Source organism: Plectropomus leopardus, chromosome 6 (genome assembly GCF_026936395.1).
Source record: "Plectropomus leopardus strain MGB_pleo_1.0 chromosome 6, ASM2693639v1, whole genome shotgun sequence".
Taxonomy (NCBI): Eukaryota; Metazoa; Chordata; class Actinopteri; order Perciformes; family Serranidae; genus Plectropomus; species Plectropomus leopardus.
The window spans coordinates 27720555-27738457 of record NC_142181.1 but is presented as its reverse complement, the minus strand read 5'-3'; the positions used below and the strand labels follow the sequence as shown (position 1 = coordinate 27738457).

The 17903-nt window shown below is 39.9% G+C and overlaps 1 protein-coding gene across 8 annotated transcripts in view; it reads right to left on the bottom strand.

Annotated features, from left to right (window-relative positions):
- frya (furry homolog a (Drosophila)) overlaps positions 1 to 17903 on the bottom strand; it is a 72972-nt gene that overhangs the window by 18798 nt on the left and 36271 nt on the right. For 5 of the 8 annotated variants that reach the window (XM_088079133.1, XM_088079128.1, XM_042487320.2 and 2 more), the window contains exons 15-39: positions 17579 to 17750; positions 17318 to 17450; positions 17004 to 17111; positions 15463 to 15718; positions 15084 to 15266; positions 14910 to 14996; positions 13304 to 13563; positions 12954 to 13143; positions 12566 to 12690; positions 11611 to 11668; positions 11330 to 11421; positions 10906 to 11078; positions 10265 to 10425; positions 7395 to 7505; positions 6715 to 6869; positions 5492 to 5594; positions 5227 to 5398; positions 4595 to 4851; positions 3235 to 3381; positions 2976 to 3144; positions 2645 to 2735; positions 2476 to 2558; positions 1639 to 1789; positions 1225 to 1328; positions 279 to 464 (exon numbers count right to left, since the gene is read on the bottom strand). In XM_088079133.1, coding sequence (XP_087935259.1) covers positions 279 to 464; positions 1225 to 1328; positions 1639 to 1789; positions 2476 to 2558; positions 2645 to 2735; positions 2976 to 3144; positions 3235 to 3381; positions 4595 to 4851; positions 5227 to 5398; positions 5492 to 5594; positions 6715 to 6869; positions 7395 to 7505; positions 10265 to 10425; positions 10906 to 11078; positions 11330 to 11421; positions 11611 to 11668; positions 12566 to 12690; positions 12954 to 13143; positions 13304 to 13563; positions 14910 to 14996; positions 15084 to 15266; positions 15463 to 15718; positions 17004 to 17111; positions 17318 to 17450; positions 17579 to 17750 — 3727 coding nt within the window. The remainder of the gene's footprint in view (positions 1 to 278; positions 465 to 1224; positions 1329 to 1638; positions 1790 to 2475; positions 2559 to 2644; positions 2736 to 2975; positions 3145 to 3234; positions 3382 to 4594; positions 4852 to 5226; positions 5399 to 5491; positions 5595 to 6714; positions 6870 to 7394; positions 7506 to 10264; positions 10426 to 10905; positions 11079 to 11329; positions 11422 to 11610; positions 11669 to 12565; positions 12691 to 12953; positions 13144 to 13303; positions 13564 to 14909; positions 14997 to 15083; positions 15267 to 15462; positions 15719 to 17003; positions 17112 to 17317; positions 17451 to 17578; positions 17751 to 17903) is intronic. The other 3 variants (XM_088079129.1, XM_088079131.1, XM_042487326.2) reach the window with 1 other exon arrangement.

Below are 17903 nucleotides of genomic sequence, written 5' to 3'. Positions count from 1 at the left end.
GGAATGCTTTAATCAAGACCTTTGATGTCCTCTGAGCTCAGTATTGCTTCTGGCATCGTGTCCAAATATTTCTCCCCTGATAAGAAACTTATCTATCCCCTTAAAGGAATGTTAGCCTCTCCCTCCAGTTGTTGAAGTTTCTGTTAGCCAGAGAGAAGAGCGATGTGTCAAATGCCCGGCAGCTCTGTCAGCTGGTCTACTCCAGCCTTTTTGTTTAAATTAATTTCTAATTAAAAACCTCAAACTGATGAATTTTTCTACAGGCCTGTATTTTTTACCTGAGGGCAAACACTCCGGCTTAAAACTCTGTTTGCAGGTGAGGGTCTTGGTGCCGTTGATCTCACGTGTCTGCAGTAAGACGGAGGCGATGGCCTGGAAGTTGTTGTTACAGGACAATGTGATGAGCAAGTGGAGGAGGAGACGTTTGCTGTGCTCAAACACCTCTGGACGGTAGTGATCCATACCTGGAGAAATAAAACAGACCAGTCAGGCTGTTTCTGTACACTGCAAACTCTAAGACAAGGTATTGTTTGTTATAGCGAGGACAAGAGTTTCTTTTGGAGTTTGCTCCTCTTGGTTTCACAACTTTGATCTCAGAGTCTGTTGAAAAAAAAATAAACTGTCAGGTTTCAACTGTTGGAAATGGAATAATCTCTCCTAGAGCTGCAACAACTAGTTAACTAATTGATAAGTTGATCATAAGAAAATCTATCACCAACTATTTTAATAATCAAATAACTTTTTCAGTCACTTTTCGAGCAAAAAAACATATGCTGTTCCAGCTTCTTAAATTTGAGACTTTGCAGCTTTTCGTCATTTATGAGATTTAATGGAGACTTCCTGGATTTTGGACTGGTGGTTAGACAGAGTAAGCAATATAAGGAAGTCACTTTGGGTGGTGAAAAATTGTTATGAGGATCTTTCCATGTTTTTTTGACATTTTACAGACTAAATTATTAATTGATTAATGGTATTAATGGTTTGCAGCCCTATTTTCTCCCAGAAAAGAAGCTTTAGTGAATTCTCTCTTTGTACTTAAACAACAATGATAATGTATCCTATTGGAGTTAAAACACTGAACAAATTATTATTTTAAAATCTGCACTCAACCATAGTTTTTAAACTTAAACTCTGAGATTTATTATGTATTACATCAAAAATATGTAAATATTGTGTAATTACATAGATGAATCATACGGAAAATTGATAATAATGTGAACTCACCCAGAAACAAGGCATGTAGCAATAAAGGCAAGTGCATGGCCCAGTCCTCTCTCACACTGTGGTCCACCACCATCTCTGTCATGAAGATGACTGCAATATTACACCTACAACAAACAAAAACATATAAACTCTTAAACCTCTCTGTCAAATGAAACACAAACAAATCTAGCCTACAAAAACATGACACTGAAGTGCACAGCATCACGATGAAAAAGCTGAGTGGTGATGCTTTTATCTGCAGGCGTTCAGAGGTAAACTGTGACAGGTTATTGGAGGTGAAAGATCAGGCTGATGATAGAGTCAACACCCCAATCTATCCTTTGGAGCTATCAGCAGCAGGTTTGTCTTGACATTTTAAACTACACTCTGAGTCAAATCAGTACATTTTTGCATTAATGTATGCATCAGTCTGACCTGTGCAGTGGTCCCCTGGGAGTGATGGTCTCGGGCAGAAAGTCCACCAGCGGAGCCCAGCAGCCTCCATTCAGAGGCATGGGCAGAGGATGGGGCTGATTGGTCTCAATGACAACCATAAGCCAATCAGCATAGGGGGGCAGAGGTTCACCTAAACGGACAAAGAAAATTATGCTGCTGAACTTTATCTTCAAGTAAAGTCTAAAAGTTAGCTTTCACTCCCTCTGTAACAGCTGCTTCTCTCATCCACTGATCTAATCTGATCAGCTCTGATCAGATCGACAGATCAGTTATTCCCCTGTGACTGCAATTCTCAAACTGTGGCCAAGGAAAAAAATAACTAATGTGTCGAGCTCCATCTGCACTGCCTTCACTGACCTGCCAAAATGTCCGAATTTAGAGAGGGGACACATGCACACACAAGATTTCAAAACAGCAACAAACAAACAAACAAACAAACAAACAAACAAACAGGAGGTAGAGGTCAGAATAAAGTCAAAGACTGGAATATTTTGTTCATGTAACTATAGTCAGTGACTATGGTTCTTTCTCAAATGAATCTAGAGGACTTGTTCAGACCAAGCAAGTATAACAAAGCTGTTTTTAGGTCACTGGCAGCAGCAGTTCAGAGGCCCTGGGCTTGACTACTTTTATTTCAGTGCCAGTTCTCACAGAAGCCTTTTAAGAACCCCAAGCCACTCTGCGCTGCTCATGCATTATCAATGACACCATGCCGGCCGCCATCTTACCCTCAAAAACCAGCCTGTGTATTCCACACTCACCAGACCATGACACCCACATTTTTTCAAAGGCTGTCTGGTACAGAAATGAACTCACTCTTATCTTCATCATAAGATCCTCCTGAGCTGTTGCTGTAGCGTGATTCCAGGCGGTTGTGGGCTCTTATAATGTGGCTAAGCCTGACATCAGAAAAAAAATGAATCATGATGGGCCTTGACAGGAATATAATTAATCTAATGATAAGCTTTAAGATGCTGCTTTTTACCTATCCTCGTTCTCCTTTACAGTCTTGGTATCATCAGTGTCAGGAAAGCTCTCCTGGCCTGCAACAACTGTGTTGCTGCTCGATGTGGTGCCTAGGGGAAAAAAAACCCAAAACTTGTATTTTACACTATGTGCAAGGGAAGTCAGCCGAGCATGATCTTTAACACCAACCAGCTTCACATCGCCACTGGGATTTGTTCAAAGCAAACACATTTTCTATGGTTGGCCACTAAGTGGTTCCACTGGAGCTGTTGGGATTTCCTGGATGGTTCATTTTTCCCCATTTAAGAAAAATACAACTGGTGCTCATTCTGTTTTTTTAAAAGATGTACCTGAAGCTGCTGTGGAGGCCTTGCTCGTGGCAGTGAATCGATAGAAAGGAGGACTGTCACAGTGCTGCACCACAGGGTTCACTGGATCTGTTTGTTGTAACTCAAATATCAGCTCCTCCATGGTTTGCATGGTGTTGTTCCGGCACAGATAGATCACCACCTTCTTGATCTGAACAAACATATCGCAGAATATCCGTGAGAAAGTGGAAAGACAGTAGCTAGATGATATTTTCCAGTTGGCCAGAATGATATAGCTTACATATGGCAGGAGGGTGGTGTCGCTGCTGACACCACATAAGCTGATGAGAAACTGCAGTGTGGTTCTCAGATTGTTGCTCCACTTCTCATTGCTGACCAGAGCGTTCCAGGCGTTTTCCATCTCTGGTCCAGGTAGGTCATCGCCATACTGACCAGAGGGGTTAAAAAAGAGCAAACCGTCATGTTAGCAGGGTTCCCTCACATTTTAATGCATAACATTTTCAAACTTTTTCATGACCTTTCAAGGACCCATAATAATTTTTGCTCTCTATTCTCACTTGCCCAGCGTTTTCAAACATATCACATTCAAACTCTATTCAAACATAATTTCAGCTAGATGCCATACATAAAGGGAAAGATGAGAAAAAAAGAAAAGAAAAAGAAACGTGTGTTGTGGTTACAAAACACCACACATCAACGCATATCAGAGCTATGTTACACTGACAGCTATAGAAATAAGTTTTGCCGTTGTGCTAGATTTCATGTAAGGCTGTCCAAAAAGATTACTGTAACAATTTCATTATACACAACAAATTTATCTAACTTTTCCAAAACTTTCAATAATTTTTTACCTGGGTCATATTCATGGACAAAATTTGAAAAAATGTCCATGACTTTTCAAGGACCCAGGTTCTTTTCCCCCAAACATATAAGATTCAGTCTCTATTCCAACATAATTTAAGCATGCCACATGATGCAGTCAAGGGCCGTCCTAAATTTGAAAACCCAACAATAATTTATTTGTGTCTGTGATAAATTTAATTTGGCGATTTTTAAAGAATATATGCCTTTGAATTTTTTTTGAGTTTTCTATAAAAATACCACTAAAAAATTTGAAAGATAGAAAAATAGCCAAAAATTTCAAAAAAGAAAAAAAAAAATACCAAAAATGTTTAAAACATATCTTTCAAACCTGTTTTGTTAAAAAAAAAAAAGAAAAATAGGGGGAAAAATATTTATTTCTATAGAAATATAAAAATTGGTGGTAAAATAAAAACAAAATACAGCCATTTAAAATTCTATGCCCCTCTCCTCAAGCCAAAAGTGCTTAAAAAAGTATCTGACATGCCTCATTGGCAGACATGATAGAAGAGACAGCATACAATTAAGAAAATTAAGAAACTTTTGTGATGAACTAGTAAACAAAAACTGTAACAGTTACGTTACGTTGTAAATGAACTTTTATGTTACGTAAATGTCAAAAACTATTATACTAATTCTGTGAATTCTCAAGGCCTTGAAAATGTGATTGTGACACTCCATTACTTTTCCTGGTTTCCATGACTGTGGGAACCCTGTGTTAGCTGCACTGACTGATTAGCAGTGCTCCATTTTATTGTATTTCCATAACACAACTTTACCTTGGAGGTCATGAACATGAGGTTATTGAGCACCATAGATGTGGCCTGTAAGGAGCCCCAGCCACTGCCCTTCAGCTGGTGCAAAGAACCCGTGCTGGTCGTCCGGATTGAAGCGTCATAATCTGAGGTGCATGGAGTGAAGACGGGGAGCAGCAGGCCGCTATCCATCAGCTCGATGTTACCGAGCCAGGGCAGGAGGTAGGTAAGCATGATCTGCCTCCCATTGGGGTGAGTGGTGGGGAACCTCTGGCTAACCTCTGGAACAAGCAGAAGAAAAGCAATACTAGCATCAGAATAATCTCACTGCAGTGTTCACATTCTACATGGAAATCAAACACATACTCAGTTTCACCATAATTGCCAGTTTGATCCTGATCCGCATATGAATTCAACTTAAATCTGAGAGTCCCTAAATCAAAGCTCTCAGTGTTTCTGTGGTTAATGGGAGTATCCATATGTACAGTAAGTGTGTGGGTGGCGGAGGAGGAAGATTCCTCTGGAAGACGAGCGAGCAGCATTTAGTGGGACACCATAAGAAGATGATAAGCCTGTGAGTGTATTACAGCGGGCTGAAATACCATGGTTAACTATAGTGTAGCCACACACACAGTGCATATGACATACTCAGATACCTGAGAAGAGAGGAAGTGTGAGTTCAGGGTACATCCTGGCCAGCTGGCTGGACAGCTGAGGCAGGGAGACACTGTATAGAGGTGGCAGTGGACCATGGGTGCCATACAGGATGCTATTTGGCTTCTGCTCTGCAATCTTCTTAGAGTACACAAACAACTTGGCTTCAAGAATCTGTTAAAAAAAGAGAAACGTGTCATTTATCCATTTAACCACAAAAAGCTGCACACAAGCACAAAAAAGGAAAACTGTGCTCATATCTCTCACCTGCATTAGCTGCATTGAAATCTCATAGATTTCTCTGTTGGTGTCTGATGCTTTGAAGAGGACCAGATTTAGCAGGGTTACTATGTCACTTGGATAGTTTCTGCTGTTTAGTAAAGAGAGAGAAAAAAATGTGTCAATATTGAGAAATCAATATTAAAAGGATATTAGGCAGATTTTCAAAAAGCTTTGTATCATAACAATGTCGGTAGTATGTGTAAATTATTGATTTCTTGCTGTTTCTTGAACCAAAAATTGTACTTTCACATGGAAAACACAAATAGTTTAGAAGTGGATCAAGAGACAGAGATGTTCCTCTCTTTCTCTCAATCTCAGATCAAACTGTAAAACTAGGCAGCACTGATCAAATACAAACTAAGGTTCTGCAAATGTATTGCCAATTTCTTGCATAAAATGTGTCCAGAAACACATTTTAAGTGCACCGGATGTAATACAAGAATCTGTGAACAGAAAGTAATGATTCCTGTCTTGAGCACCTTACAGTTTCTGTTATTGTAAATACAGACATTAATCTGGACAACAAAGCAGTGCTGATCAAATATGAACCAAGATTATGTTACTGTGTTGCCGTTTACGAAACGTTTATTCGAGATTGTTTGTAACTTGCCAGCTGCCATATCGTTTCCTGCCAAACTTGAATTACATCAACCACCAGCAGTAACATTTATTGGTCAGGTGCAGAGTAGTGCATTCTGGTTATTGTGGGTTTTATACAGTGTGAACAAGAGTGAATGCCACATCCCCTTCCCTCTGTTTTCTCTGGTTATGTAGCACCAATTTCAAAATCTTTTGCATATTTCTGCTGAATATTCAGCCCAGTTTTATGAAAAGACAATCATTCCAGCTGTGAAATACCTCTTTAAATGTTCCATGTAATGTTTGGTTCATGTTTTTGAGATAAAGCGAGATGGGAAGGCTGACTTCAGACAAACAATGAGCCCTTTAAGAGTATTAGCTGAGGTGACACTTTGAAGCCTAAGCTAGTCTGCAAGATGTTTCCCCACTTGGACAAGAAATCTGGATGATCTAGACAATACAGTATTGAAACTTAGTAGAGAAATTGCAGATTGAATACAACTCAAAAATCAAACACAAAATGGCACAAGACCAAAAAATGAAGAGCATATTGTCCTTGGAGAAAACCATGCACAGGCAGCTGACCTTAACACGTTGAACAGATGACAGAAAACTGTAAGACTTTGTACCTGCTGCCACAGACTGTAGCAATGGCTTTGAAGCAGCCTGAGGCGAGCTGGTACGAGCCCGTGTAGCAGCGATCCACAGCCCAGTTGAAGAGGTTGACCTGGTCGGCATTGAGCTCCAGGAGCAGGATGACGACTTCACAGCCAAGCTGGTGGACCTGAGCCAGGAGGACACAACACATACTCTCATGACTGTGTTTTTTTTAAAGATCTTTTCTATTCTTTCTTTATCATTACAGAAAATATCTTAGCTGTGTGTATTTTTCAAAGATTCAGGGATTATGTGTAACATTATTTCTGTAGCTTTACTTCTTACATGCATACAAAAAAAAGATGAATTACATTTCCTTGGCTACCAGCCCCAATTCTCCTACTCCTCAAGGCATGTTACGATAACACAAGGGTTTTAAGTCAAATTTAATGAGGCAGAATGTGTAAAATAAACTCACAGGTGCTTTATCTTGTATCATAGTAAACTGAAAAAAGACAATATCAGACAAATTTATTTTGAACAACAAAACTCCTTCACTATTTGCCAGCCCTACTGTAAGATAATGGTGAGCACTTGGCAAGCTCCAGTGTTGGGCTTTTATATAAAGCTGGCTTCAGTGAGCTATCAGAGGGGCTTTCTGGGTCAGCTCTTTGTTTAAATGCACCGCCATGGTAAAGAATTGGCCACATACCCGCTGATCCTGGCAGGCAAGTATATTATCCAGCCACTTATAGAGGTATCCGTCTGGAGAGAGGCCAACATTATCAAACACGGGCCCGCAGCACAGCACTGCAGACATGGCCTGTAGAACAAACAGTCAACAGTTATGCTATGTATGGTGGCAGGAAGTATGTGTTGAGTTCCCAGAAGTCTTATTGTGTGACATCAAACTGCAGAGCTCATGTTTACCAAACAACAGTCTGTTGTTTCTTCAGACCTAAAGATAGCAGTGGGAGGAGAGATGTTAACATCTAATGTTGTTCTTCTGGGTGGAGAAGAGTCTGTACCAAACAACAGAATTATATCTAAATAAATATCTTGACTGGCAGAGATATGATAGGAAGATTTTTTTCTGATGCAGCGCCACCGAATCACTCATAGAGCTCGTTTCACAAAAGTGATTTGCTCGCATTACAAAAGGTGGCAGTCTTGTTTTTTCTTTCTGTTTGTTTGTTTGTTTGCATTTTTTCATGAGATTATCTTTACTTACATTAGCTTTAACTGTCAAGCTCAAATTAATGTCACAAAGTCACATTTATTGTGACTTTTTTACATTAATTTGAACAAAATGTCAAGAAGTACATTCAATTTAACATAATTACATTGCTTTAATTGAATACCCTTACATTTCTAATTTTGTACAGTTAATCAGTCAAAGATTATCTAAAGGACTCTAAAGGACTTTTGAGCAACTTAATGTGTCTTTCTAGTTTAAAAATAAATAATTATTAATTATCTTATCCCGAGTCTTACAAATGACCATAGATTTGTCCCTTTTACAAATCAATAAATATCTTCGGTATCCCAAGGATACCACCACTTTAAAAAAATATATTTTCCATACAGGTATATGGCAGCGTCTTGTTGTTACATTTCTGTGTGAGATTATCTTTATTTACATTAGCTATAAGTATCACAAAGTCATAAAAAAGCAAAGTTTCATAAAATACATTTCATCTAACATAATCAATTTGCTTTAATTGAGTACTACTAATTGTCTCGTCTAGTACTACTAATTTAGTACAGAAACAGGTAACAAGTCAAGGATCATCTAAAGGACTTTTGAATTTAATGTGTCTTGCTATATTAATAATTGTTATCCCACGAGTCTTAAAAATGTCCATATTTTTTATTTCCCTCATTGTCCCTTACGTATCCCACTTCTTTTTTAAAAGAATACTTTTCTTAGATATTTTGCTTAAACACACAGCAGTGTCTTGTTTCACAAAACATTGTTGGTCAACAAATTAGGTTAGAGCATTAGATACACAAAACATATTTTACTGTTTCACTCCACATTAGATCACAGACATATATAGATTTATTCTGCACTTGTTCTCAAATGTATGCTTTTTAATTGGATAAAGTTGTAGTAGTAGTAGAAGTATTTTTAAGAATAGTAGTAGTATTTTATTCAGTGTGATAAACACAGACTGATCTGCTACCATTTTTTTTCCCCACTGAGCATCAGGGGGTAATATGAAAATATGTAAGGCCCCATGTCCATCAAAACATTTTTTCCCAGCTAAAAAACACATGGAGCTTCTCAGGAAACCCCCAGCTGGGAGCACTTCAGAGCGATTTGGAGACACAGCTTTGTCAGCTGAGACTCTTTGGTTGTATCTGGTTGCTATAATATGGAATATCCCTGGAAGTACAAATGTCAGCATAAAGACGGGTTTCTCCGGATGAAGGGAAGGCTGAGAAAGAGAGGACGGACCTGCCAGTCTCTATGGGTTCATGAGAGGAAAAAAAAAAAAAAAATATATATATATATATATATTAGGGCTGCACCTAAGGATTATTTTTTTATTTTTACGATTTGTCAATTAATCTATTGATTATTTTTTTGATTAATCGATCAATCTATTGATTATTTTTTTTACTGATCTAACTATTATTTTTTTATTAATCAATTAATATCACAACAAATTTACCAAAAATAACATTTTAAAATGCTGCAGGGCATTATACCCCAGCAAAGAATATCCCAGTCTTAACTGGTAATCTGTGTTTTACAGTCTGATATACAGTTTCTCCAAAATAATAATCAATGCAAGAGCATGTTCCACTCAAGTAAAAGGAATGTAGTGCAATCTACATTTAACAATCCAAAAGCAACATAAATAAAACAATGTAAAGTTCAAGTCACTTTTAGGAGGAGTAACAAAACAGTTACTCTTTGTCACAATAACAAACCTCAAATTTAGCAGTCCAACAAAACACCTTACAACAAAATTAATGCAATTTAAATAACACTACAACCCCGTTCTGTAAATGTTTCAAAATAAAATGCATTGTATCAGCAGCTGATGGCATTCTGTCCACAGAAACAAACACAGATAGCTTTTGTTTTGAAAGGGAAGCAAGGAAGTTGAGGTGAAACAAACATCTTTGTATTTCCTCACTTTTCACTTTGCAGTCTTTAAACTGCAGTGATTTCACTATAATACATTCATGGTGTAAATAGGTGTAGAGTCAATATAATCATTCAGTTTGTCAGCAGTCTATTCCTGCTGACAAATGCGAACGTCACGCATAAAAAAACGGCAAGCCACTGTTTCTCTAGATTTGCTGCAGCTGACACGCAGCTCAGACGCACCCGGCAAGTGCTGCTCGGGCGAGCAGTGTGCACGTTATAACTTGATACATGAGCGCCGAAACAAAAACAACACGATCAATGCTGCTCACGCTCTCATGGCATGCGCTGTGTGAAACGGTACGCCGATTTTGTCGACGTGTCGCCCCAGCCCTAATATACAGCATCAGGAAAAAATCTCTTTAATGGACACAGGCCCTAAGAGTTTTTGGAAGGCAACATATTGCTTAAAGCATATTTACCTTGAGGGCACAATATTGATATCTTGTGATCTGGTGATTCCTGTCACTGTACCGGTCCAGAGGGGTAAACATGATGCTGAAAGGGCCGGCCCACTGACTGAAGAGGATGAAGAGGTGATGCCGCAGGCTCTGCTGTGGAAAGAGGAAGCGCCTGTGGTGCACTGTGGAGGGAGAAAAAAAGCTTGTTAAAGTCTGTTCATTCAGGGTTACAGTAAGAGTCAGCAAAAATATTCAAGAATCTTAAACTTTGAACTAAAAGTGCATTTTTCTTTATGATAATACGGTGTCCCCTGACAGATCATTAGCCATTCCGTGGGGACTCGTGAATACTTAGCAACCTATGAGTCATCACCTGTCCTTGCCTGCTCTGTCCTTAAGCTGCACTATTTTTGGATCTACTCCCCTTGGGCTACATCCAAATCAAGATCAATGTCAGGAGTCTTGTGCTCCATGTGCTGTGCTGCCAAATTGAAGCCCATTATATAATGCACAATCCGCAAAGTGATGAAAAAGACAGATGGTTTGTATTAAGCGTCTATACCAAAGAAATATCTTCAGTAATTTATCAAGCAGACCTGAAGAGAATGGTCAGTGGCTGGCATGACAAGAAACACCTTTCATACTGAATCTTTTCAGAGTACCTGGAACGCATTGGATGAGGTTGGCCACCATGGCGCTGAAGTGAGCTCGGATGTCCTTGAGGATTTCTGCATCTTTGTCATTCTCAGCTTCCAGGAGCATCCGGGTTAAATCTACATACTCCAGGAACAGAGCGCCCAGGGCGAGGGTGTCACGTTCCAGAGCTCCATTTGTACTTCAGAATAAACAGAGATCACACCCAATGAAAATAAAATACAAACCAAACAGTATTTAACAGTAATAAATCAATTGCTTTTTCAATATGTGTCAACACACAAACTGTAGTACAGCAATTAATGATGAGAAGTCACATACCACAGAGGTTATATCTTGTATTGTTGTCTTATTTATGCTAACCCATTCTGTACAGTGACTGTGATATTGTGAATTGTGAAGCTGTAATGTGTCAACTAATGCCATACTAACCTGTCACTGATGACACCTGCATCTGCCAGCAGCTCAAAGATCCGCAGCAGCTGCAGTCTCAGCAGGTCTCGACGTTCACGGCGCTTCTTGTTCTGCAAGAAAATCATTAAGAGAAATCCTTAGAGACAAAAGTCCCAGTAACAATAATGTTCACCGTCTCTGTTTAGTAACTGAAAGTTTCACATATTTACACGTCATCTCTCTGGTAGCATCACAGCCCCACTATGTACTTCATACACAAATTAAATCCAGAGATACAATCTGAGATACAATCAACCAACCTCTGGTCTTCTTTCTAACGCTTCTTTCATAAGGGGATGTAGCTCTTCCACAAGTTCCCTGTGTGCAGAAAGTGAAAATAGTCATCATAAGATAAAATGTTAAATGCTTTATCAAACAACTACTGTACAAACATCAGTTAAAGGGGCAAATTAAACTTTAGTAACATTATTGTTATTAATTTTTATTTTTTTAGGGAAAAGGGATTTGAGCTAAAAAAATCTGTTTTTTTTTTAATGAAACAATGTGGATGCAGCTGTAAATGGCAACAAGGCACCACTCAATTCCTGTTTATCTCCACTTCAAATCCACCCATATACAGGTCAACATGCACTTAAGCTACGGAGAAAATAATGGATTGTGCTTTAACTTTCATTTGACTAGTCCTGTCCCATCAAAAGAAAAAAAACGCTACAATCAGCAGCTATAATATTATGAGGCTGTGCTGCTACCCGTCTTTAAAACCACTCAGTCAATGATAAAAAAATTGCAAAAAATTAAGATAACAAATCATCATTTCTAACAGGAAATTTTAATTGACCTTTGGTTTATTAACACCTTGAAACCTGGAATGACAACAGTTTTCTTGTGTTGCATTTGGACACCTTTCACATGCTTTTAAATCTTTGAAGCCAGAAGATTGGTTTGATTTCTCTTAAAAACATTGGTTGGAAAGGCACTGACCAACTTGGTAAGAGATGCCTTACAAACTGCAAGAAACTGGGAAAAGGTGACAAGAAAATATTACATTTATTTTTTTGTTTTGTTGCTTTTTTCTTTTTTAACCTTTTTTTCTTTCCTTTTTTGCTAAGTTTCAGGTAATTTTCATGCAATTTATAGCTTGTAACTTCTTCCTGTGTTTTTGAGAGAAATCAAGCCAATTTGCTCAGGTTTCAAATGATTAAGGCAATAAAACCCTTTCAATTAAAACACCTGAAACAGAGATCTCTGATATACCTGAATACAAGGGAATTGGTGCGACCAAAACCCAGAACTAATGATTCTGTCAGCTCGATGCTCTCTGCCCTCATCAGTGGCACCAACTGCTTCAAAAGCCAAGCCACAGATGGGCTTCCGATAACCTGAAACATCAAACATTGACGGTTCAGGCAGATAAATGAATCTCTCATGCTGCTTGAACACCACAAATTGCAAGGGGGGTGCAGTGAGGTGAGTGTCTGTATAGTTAAGAATATATCAGCTTCCTGCTCCATTCATGTCAGATAGCTGATGTGTAATTTGACGCTTCGAGTTTGAATGTCAACAAGCTCCGTTTGAACACCTGATCCTGGAGAGACAAAGCACTGGGAGAATTAATAGGGCCAGAGGACACAGAGGTAGCTACCTTGTTATCATAGTTGACACCGCTGTCGGGCGTGGCGGCCGTGATCTCAGGTGTCGATGCTCTCAGATGGCCGGGGCTCATGATACTGGGCTTGGCCACCCCAAAGCAAAGGATCAGGTAGTTTCTCCACAGGGTGACGTAATTATCCCCACTGCCAGACATGCTCGTCTTCTTCGCATACACTGGGTTACTGGTGAATCACACAAAAAGAAAATAACTATATTTATCTGAGCTGTTTTTAACAGGGTATTTTGAGGATGATGAGGAAGTGGTATCAGGTGACTGTACTCAAAACAGAAAAAAGGTGAAGCAGCGGTAAGCAGAAAATAGACGTGTTAGAGGACACTTACTTTGGGTCTACCAAAGGCATGAGCATCTGCATCCGAGTGAAGGCGTAGGGCCAAGCATAGCTGAGCGCTGTGGGGCAGTGTTTGGGCAGGTTGTCCTGTCGGAGGAGGCTGTATACACACAGCACCCAGGGGTCCTTAACAGACTGGGCAAAGATCCAAACGTGTGAGGGGCTCCTAATGTCATAATGACTGTTAACGAGCAGTGCGTTCCACTCCACGAGCCACTGAAGCTCCATGTGGTGGCCAGCTGGCAGGGCAGCCTGCAAACAAGGGCAAAGGTCAAAGGCCATAACTGAATTATATATATGTCCTCCATTTATATATTCATTCTTATGCTTAAGATTATTTTCTATAAATATGAATGAGACCGTTATTAAGGGAAATCCCACCTCATATAATCAGTTTACTTAGAAACACAATTATAATGCATACAAGGACATTTACTGTATTATCCCGTGCTCAATAAATCTGTATTCTTAGCATTATGTTGGCAGCTTCATGATTGCATAAGTGAGAGTCAAAAGGTCAACAGCTGCTCAGTTCCAGCTGTTCATTCAGTTTTTACATGCTAGATTACTAAACCCAGTGTCTGTCCTACAGGACACGTAACGAGCATTTGTTGTTTTGTGAGCCAGATTCCACGTGGTGAGATATTCAAGTGACAAATGATCTCTTCGTGAAAAGTAGCTGGAATTTCAGAAGTTGACATGACAAATTAACATGGATGGTTCAGCAAACTTTCTGATCTTTTCGTGGATCCGGAAACACAACTCCGTCGGAACCCATGCTAAGATTTTTTTTGTTACTCAGCAGCAGTTTGTTGAGTTTGAATTACAGTTTGAAAATGGTTCAGTCAGTCAGTTTGTGGTAGGACTGATCAAAGACGATCAGATCAGATTGATGGATTAGAGGAGCAGCTGCTGCAGAGGTGAGTGAAAGCAAACTTTTAGACTCAGCAGGCTGCGCATTTTCCATGGGAACACAGCCAGTTCCATCTGAAATAGGTTGAAAAATACGATGGACAATATTACGATAAGAACGCTGTTGTTCAGAGCAATAGAGCATTCTATATATTTTGAAGATTATTTTGGGGTGTTTTTTTGCCTGTATTGTGATAGGACAGGTATAGCAAAGGGTTAGAGACAGGGGATGACATGCAGCAAAGGGCCAGGGGCTAGAATTGAACTGGCGGCCTCTGCGGCATGGACATAGCTTTTGTAAATGGCCGCCTGTTCTAACAGGTGAGCTACTCGGTGTCCCAAGCGTTCTATTTTTAGATGAGAATTAATGAACGGTAAACATTCACTTTCACATTGCCTGGCGCTCTGCTGCCCTGTCTGTGCAAAGAATATGCTCTGCACATTTAGAGAGCTGCACTCTGAATAACAATATTCAGAGTGCCTAATAAACGGCCCAGGTCCAAAATCAGAAAATCAAAAGGTGGGGGCAAATGCTGATATCATATTCATCACATTCAATGTGGTGGCCTGTGACCTTGTACAGTGTAAATAATCTCCATGAAAAATCTCAGGAAAAGTAACATGCAAATAAATTGTAGCCACATCTTAACTGAGACTCCAGGTTTAGTTTGAAGCTACAAACTTACTGTGTCAGAGACTGCAACATTGACAAAACTTTCCAGGATTACGGGGCTGAGCTGGTCCATGATCTCTATCATCGGTTTATCATCATCCTGTAAAGCATAGCATCACAGTCTGTAAACTCAGTTGTCAGATTATCCTGTATTCTGTCAGCTGAGTTTAACTTTGTCTCATTTTACCTCCAACTGCCCGATGGTCATAAAGAGACTTCGTATCTCTTTGAGTATGGCAATGGCGAGTCTGCGGGTGCTTAGCTGACAGGAACAGAGCAGCACTAGTGCCAGCCCCTCCACAGCGTGGAGCACAGTGGAGTGAGGACCTCGCTCTGCAGGGATCTTGAGACTTGAGCTGGTCTGTAGCAGCTGTGACATAAACATTAGAATTAAACAAAGGTGATTTCACAGTTGCATAATTAACACCTTAGTACATTTGATTTCTATTTCTAGGAATTTGTGACAAGTACTAGAACAGAAAAGAAAAGAAACTGTCGAAGTCAAATTGTGTTTCCCACTCGTTAAAGGCACAAAAATGTGTCATAACTGACACAAAGGTGTGTACCTCTGCAGTGTGTACTTTAGCAGTGTCATAGTTCTTCCCTGGGGCGGCCAGGGTGAGTTTCCACTGTGTGAGCAGCTGCAGCAGTAATTTGAGGGACGTGTCTAACAGCCCCTGGTGAGTGTCTTGGACCTCACGTAACAGGAAGTTGGTGAAACCAAACAGAACGTCGTCTCTCCAGTCAGAGAAATCAACCAGCAGACTTTGCAGGGAATTCTGGGCTATGAGTCGCAGCTCGTCATCCATGTGGATCGTCAATCTGACAAAGGAGACAAAGAAAAACAGAAATGAAACAAATATCTTTAGAGAAATAAAACTGAGTCAGTGATTAAATACAAATGAGTAGGTTTCATTACACTTTAATTTAGCTTGAAGATAACCTGGCAGACAGGATATCAAGTGCAAAATCTTATCTGTGTCATCTCAGGCACTTTTAATTTAGCCACCTTACATTTCCCTGCTGCTTATAGAATATTAGTTGTCGAGCTTCCAGTTGGCTCACATCTGACCATAAAGTGTAAAAAAATGAACTCAAAAGTGCTGATCAGTATTGTAACTATTGTGTTATTTATGGATTATAAGTGCATTTTTATCAGACAAGGTTTGTCCAATGCTGTTAACACTGGGCTCACTGGACACGGAAGTACCCCAATATGTTAATAGTCAAGCAGCCACCTGTCAGCAGTCACCTGACCCTTCACAACAGGAGGTGCATTTTTCCACGCCGGTCAACAGCCATTCCTTATCTGATCCTTTCTAATCACACAGAGAGCTCTTTCCCTGTCTCTCTGTCCTTGCTTGTTTATGTGTCTCTGGCTGTGTTTATGTGTTTGTGAGTGTGTGTGTGTGTGTGTGTGTGTGTGTGTGTGTGTGTGTGTGTGTGTGTCGCTGTGTTCCTGTCCGTCACATCTCTTTCCCTCTCTGTAGACAAACTGACAAGCATTGTGGAAGCACTCAATGTATATTTTATCATTCATCATGATCATATCATTCATATCATATCTAATATGCCATTTATACCTCTTATAATAGAGTATTTAGTTTATTTCCCTGCCATATTTGCTCACGGCTCGTGGGAAAAATAGACCAGCCGCTGAAACTATGGCTGCGGAACGTGAGCCTGCCACGGAGCTCGGGGCTGTGCGTCCAGTGTAAACAGTCTGACTGCTTAACACAGGCACTGAAAGCAAGTGGCTGGTGCTCCATAGAAAACTGGCACACTTTGTGGCCGTTCCATGTCCAGTTTGAACTCAGTATAAGACAGCAAGCCGATATATCCCCTGATTCTGAGTCTATAAACATAGGAAAACAGTGGATACTGTAGCTTAATTAAATAAAATTATTGTTGGCATCAAACAATAAAAACACTACCTTGGAGACACTAACTGGGTTATCAGGAAATTCAGGTTCTTACTCTGCATGGCACCAGTTTGTTTCTCTACACAAACATTTAATTACATCTCCAGTTGTCAGAAAGGGAGAAAGTGAGCTGCCAGTCTTTTGTCTGCCTTGTAAAAAGGTTTTCTTCTATAGATCCAACTCACCGAGAGAGCAAGTCTATGAGCTCTGGTTTGGACATCCCGTCAGGCAGGATGCGAGGAATGGCAGCGACACATGTCCTGAACAAGTCGATCTTGGGCTTCCTTTCACCCCTGAAAGGGTCAATGTTTCAGTTTAACTGCAACATTAGTCCAACTTCAAGGGTAAACTGATGAAGCACTGTGACAAATAACCTGATTGTCATGCAGGGTTATTTAAGTTCAGGATGATGGGACTGGAACCACATTAAACACTTGGGTGTTTTGCCAACTTGGAAATGTTTTCATAGCCATTTTGACAGACTGACGTGTGCACTTACGTGATCATGTCCTCAGGCTCTTTGTTCAACATCTGAGCATTAGTCATCATCATGCAGCGGCCCACCTCCTTGTCAAGGTGTCTGAGGATGTTGTCAATAGCCTTCCGCACATGAAAATAATACTGTGCCATACCTGGAGAAGAAGAAAAAAACTGCTGATATCACTGTTACTCATCAAATGTCCATCTAATTCCACATTTGATACTAAAGCTGCTATTTGAGGCATTTTTTACATTCCTGACCACAGTCTGCCACACTAACCGATGACTTTGGCCTCCTCATCTGTCAGAGTTTTGCTCAGGTATGTTTTCTTCACGCGGAGTGTATTCCCAGAGGGTAAAGTGCAACCGGTGTTAGGCATGGGAGGTTCGCCGTCCTTCTGCTGCAGTTTATCAGCTATGACCAGGAATGCTCTTAGACCAATATTCATTCTCTGCACAGAGAAGAAGATTACACTTTAGCTTTTTGTAAATCTATTGACAAAATGGCATCATCAGTCCTGCTGCGAAACTAACGTTAAAACACCACTTCAGCAAAAAAAATCAATTGTACCAGCAGTTACTACATTTACAGGAAGTTACTGATC